Genomic DNA, 5,093 nt, shown 5'->3' with positions numbered 1-5,093 from the left:
TGTTAGCCCCAACAAAATTTCGCTGGGGTTTTGCCTCCGCCGCAAGAAGACGACACCACGCCGTGAGCCGGCGAGAACACCGCGGCACCGCTTGCGACGACGACGACGACGGTGCACGACGTCCCCGACGACCCGCTCGAGCTGATCTTCATGCGCCTCCCCACGTCCCTCCACCTCGTCCGCGCCGCGTGCGCGTGCAAGCACTGGCGCCGCGTCATCGCCGGCGGCGGGTTCCTCGCCCGCTTCCGCTCGCTCCACGCGCGCCGTGTCGTTGCCGGCCACTACCGCGTCGACGAGCGCAAGCACGGGTCGCGGCCCCGGGCTGCAACCCCATCTTCTCCCTCTCAACGTCGGCGGACACCGCCGGCATGTGGCCCCAGCACTTCTCGCTCTGCTTTCTCCCGGACAGCCGCGGCGGTCATGGCTGGGACCTCGCCGAAAGCCGGGACGGCGTGCTCCTCCTCACGAGGTGCCCCGGCTTCCGCAACAACGATTACCGGCCCTCACTCGTCGTCTGCGATCCCACCACGCGGTGCTGCAGCAGGGTGATCAACCACCCGTCGTTCCTCGGCAACTGGAGCTGCTTCGGGGCCTTCCTGCTCGACGGCGACGGCGGGGGCATCAGCCCGTCCAACTTCAGGATAATGGTCGCGGCGTGTGACCAGGGCACGGTCACCACCAACGTGTTCACCTCCGCCGACGACGACTGGCGGATCGGCGGGATCCCCTACGCTGCGCCGTGGGGCGGCTTCTTCTCCCTTGCGGGTAACATCAAGGACGCCATCTACTGGACAGGCAGGGACGGCGACACCGGGCGCTCGGAGGTGCTCGTCCTCGACAAGCGCACCCAGGAGTGCTCGTCCTCCCTGTTCCCGGAACAGCTGCCATACCGGTGCGACCCCCAGCTGAGGGCTGTGCGCTGCAGCGACGGCGCGGTGCGGATCGCGCTGCTGTACAGGAACGAACTTAGGACCTTCGGCCGGTGGACCAGCCTCGGCCGTGTTGACTGGGCAGAGGAGAGGAGGATCCCGCTGCAGCCAGCGATCTGGGCGCTCCAAGGTGCCGGCAAACTGCCCCTTCCGAGGAAGATCATTGCCGTGCTGGAGGGGTCCGTTGTGCTGGGGACGGCGGGAGGCTCTGGCATCATCTCCGCCGATCTCTCCACGATGAAGTTCAGGCGCATGACCGACGGCGACAAGTACTGCAACGGGCCGGCATACGAGTACCAGCTGCCATGGCCTCCCACCACCCGAGCTTGCCTAGCCTGAACAATTAATCATGGTCGACAGAGTGCAGACACGAATTTAATTTTTGAACAGTAATGCTGAAAATTCAGCTTCACAAATTACAAAGCATTATTCTGCATAAATGTATGATCAAAGGTCGAAAAATGAATATTCGGTAGCTACATTCTCATTCCATGTGGCAACTAGTGTATGTCAAGGATCGAACGACGGAACTTGGGTGTCGAACCCCTGGGAAGCCATGAACATGAGCCTCCGCGAGATCTTCCTGTACTCGTCCTCCTCCCGCTTATCCAGCAGGTAGGAGATGATGCCTTGCACCTCCGACTTGATGTGCGTGTAGAGGTCCGTCGCCGCGCGCCGGTCGGTGAGGACGTCCTGCCTCTCCCGCATCAGGATCGGCTTCCCAAACCGGTAGTAGAACCGGCCCGGGATCTTTAGGCACACGCCCGGGAAGATCACCTCGTGCTTGGCATCCCTGCAGTAGCCAAAAGACAGACGGGTTACTTAAGGACCTTGTGGGCTGTTGACCTTGGAACAAAACAGCCAGTATATAAAGTTATAAACGGAACCTGAGAAGGGAGTTATCTTAGCTAGCATGATTTCTGAGAGATAATGTACCTTAGCTTCAGATGCTTACTGTAGGCCCGCATCATCTCCCTGCCGAAAGGCATGCTCCTGATATCGTCGAACGTACAAAGAAGCTGCGGATTTTTGAATGTATATATGTGAGTACGAGTCTATTAACTAAGGGAAATGCTGATTAGTTGCTATGCAATGCATGTGTTTACAATTTTGGATCTCTGGCAGTTTGAGGGCTGTTAAATCTTGGCTATGGAAATATGGATGTTTCATCTATTCGATTCTAGTGTGAAATAGCCCCTAAAAAGACCGCAGAATGTGTTTACTCGCAAATTAAGCAAGGGAGGACTTAATCCGGAAATAACAGGTGATGGCCTACGTTCAAGAGGTCATCCTCTCCGACGACTCCAAACGGCACGATTGTGGCGTTCAACTGAGCTGCCATCCTAACAAATTCAGTCTGGTCTGGCCAGAAAATCCTGTGCTCCTCACCCTACAATCCACAAGTTTAAATATAATAAGTTTATAATAATAGCATTTACTTGCCAGAATTTCAAAGTATAAAAGCCCAATCAAATAATCAAATTGTATTGTGTACCTTGCAGTGGATTGCCTCCCTGTAACCACCTGGGTAGAGGAGCACGAACTCCCCGGCAGCCAGCAACTCGTATATGTACTTGTAGGTCATGGGCACGCCGCCCCACAGGTTGAGGAAGTCGAAGAAGTCGTGTCCCTCCGACCATGTCTTCGTCTTCTTTGGGAACAGCAGCGGGTGTGCAATGCCACGGACAACAGCCTTCTTGTGCCGCATGAACTCTGCGGCAAGAGAGATGAGCTCGATCCCCAGCAACATGTGGTTGCCTACCAGCAGCACTGGCCAGTCCTCGGGCACCCCGGCGAGTCCCCGTACCACCGTGCCGTCTTCCAACGTCGAGAACATCGCCGGGCACGTTCTGAACGTCAGGTCGCTGCATTTACCAATGCATAACATGTGGCAGTGCAATCGATGTATTCAGCATGTATCATGTAAGAATTTGCAGGGTGGTGATTTTGGTTACCTGCTAGCTTTGTCGACTTCATTTAGCTCGGTTGCGGACGGTGGGATGTAGTCGAAAACCCGATGATAGCGCCTCGAATGGCGGTAGAGACCAACACATTTGATGATGGATGAGACATGGACACCATGCTCCTGAAATTTGGGATGAATATCATTAGCATTGTCCCTTTGAGGTGTACCACTTGTTCTTTTCAGTGCACAAGATATACTGCAATCTGATTAAAGTCTGCTATAACTCACCAACAGTAAGCTGTGCCCATGCTTCTCAAAGAAGAAGATTTTGGATTTAGGTATTTTGTTCTGTAGCCTGTAGGCTTCAGATTTGCTCGGAAGTAAGTTGTCATCGCAGCTGAGTGCAAGCATAGAGAAGAAATCATGCGGTAGAGTTTATCATGCGACAAAATTCTGCAAAGCTAATGATGAAATTGGAAATAGAGAATTGAGCTTAAGGGCGCAAACCTGGCTAGCTGTAGCACCTCAGCTGTAACTGATTGTATACGGCAATTAGCATATTGCGCAGCCCGTTTGATGAGTTTCATCTTCCATTTTAGTGTGTCTTCTGGTAGTTTGTCTAGTATATTCTGCAATTAAAGGCACACAGATTTACCTTAAAAACAGTTAAATGCACATATTCTGGACAAAATGGAAGATGAAACGTGAGAAAAAGATAGTTGTGAAAAAGTTCATTTCCACACTATTTTCTCCTTTAATTTGCTTTTTTGGAAGGAGAAAGCCTCTGGCCTCTGCTTCGATTGATGCACGCAACTATTTATTAACTTGCTTTCTCCCTTAATATGTATTTTCTTGATAAAATTAGATACATAGAAACAAGACACAAAGAAATTGATATTACACACCGTTTGCTTCAGAAAAGTTGACATGTTACTTGTCAATCTGCCGAGTGCTTCTAAAGGATGCTCCCCACTTTGCATTCTACTCAGAGCCATGTTCACCTCGTTGTCTGGTCTCATGATCAGGAAGAACAGAAGAAGCAAGTACAAAAAACTTAAAGAAAAGATGTAAACAGGTGTATATTATGCTAATTATTAGACAACCTTAAGTCCAACAAATGCGTCACCGTTCTTGGTTCAATTTTATATGCTGGACCCTACAAGGTACTTACCGATGTTGTAGTTCAGTAGAGCTGTAATTGCAATATAGGCGTTGTTCGAGGTGAAAACTGACAGAAGCTTTTTTATGTCTGACCTCTCAAATGACGTAGCTTTTCCCGGAAGAAAAAAAGAGAGATGAAACAAGATAATGTATATTAGAAATTTTACAAATAGGAAGGTTCACTCGCATACCATCAGGTTTTCCTGCATACCTGGATTGACTAGTACCAATATAAAATCAATACAGGGATTGTGACCAGCAACTGCAAGAGCTAAGCATCCTCCAAAGGAATTCCCCAATAGATAGATGGGCTTATTAGGAGAAGTGGAATGCTCTGCTCTCACAACATCTTCTACCATTGTGACAAGTTCTGAAAATGAAAAGCAGCTATAGAATCATACAATTAATCTTTAGAACTTAATGATTGATCCTTTTTTGTTTTTGCCACATGTTAACCGGAGGTCATTTCTCTAAACATGGCTTTGTGTGGTGTGTCCATCTTCTACAGATGTATTTCACTCTGAATCTTAAAGTAAGCTCAAATTTTCAATTCAGATGCAAAATGCTTCGAAGAGAAATTAATCAGTTAATACACAGGTATCTGATACCTTCGAATGGTGTGCGGTCGTGAAAAGGAATGTGCAAGCATCTAAGTTCAAATATCCTGCAAGTGAAAAAACAAGTGTATAATATATTTAAACTATCAAAATTACACTCTGGGTTCACCATAAATTGTTACAAGGAAACTTCTTTTTCCCATGAGAAACCAAAGCCTGTAAACAAATGAATGCATGCCTGAGGATGCCCACCAACTAGATAGGGAGGGTTTACCTTGCGCCACCTCACCAATCCGCGGCACCGCGACTTCCTACTTCTCTTCACCATGCCTTCCAAGACAATCTCTATATATACTAGAGATAGGCATTCGTCCACGTGCGGGGACCATATGTGCTCCGTTGACGGGGACCATATGTGCTGACTGAATCTTGTTGGAAATATGCCCTAGAGGCAATAATAAAAGTATTATTATTATATTTCCTTGTTCATGATAATTGTCTTTTATTCATGCTATAACTGTATTATCCGGAAATCGTAAT

At 48.9% G+C, this 5,093-nt stretch overlaps 1 protein-coding gene across 1 annotated transcript; it reads right to left on the bottom strand.

Annotated features, from left to right (window-relative positions):
- Positions 1-1,439: 1,439 nt before the first annotated feature.
- On the bottom strand, positions 1,440-4,789 carry LOC119284042 (acyltransferase-like protein At1g54570, chloroplastic). The gene is made up of 12 exons (XM_037563342.1): positions 4,764-4,789; positions 4,605-4,660; positions 4,208-4,366; positions 4,007-4,105; positions 3,741-3,844; positions 3,343-3,464; positions 3,124-3,232; positions 2,885-3,015; positions 2,425-2,794; positions 2,206-2,319; positions 1,866-1,948; positions 1,440-1,722 (listed from the first exon to the last, which is right to left on the bottom strand). Exons 1-12 carry the CDS (start codon positions 4,787-4,789, stop codon positions 1,440-1,442), a joined length of 1,656 nt encoding a protein of 551 aa, XP_037419239.1.
- Positions 4,790-5,093: the final 304 nt, after the last annotated feature.

The sequence above is a fragment of the Triticum dicoccoides genome, chromosome 4A (assembly GCF_002162155.2).
Source record: "Triticum dicoccoides isolate Atlit2015 ecotype Zavitan chromosome 4A, WEW_v2.0, whole genome shotgun sequence".
NCBI classification, from domain to species: Eukaryota; Viridiplantae; Streptophyta; class Magnoliopsida; order Poales; family Poaceae; genus Triticum; species Triticum dicoccoides.
Note: the sequence above shows the minus strand (reverse complement) of the source record. Positions and strands in the feature narration are given on the sequence as shown.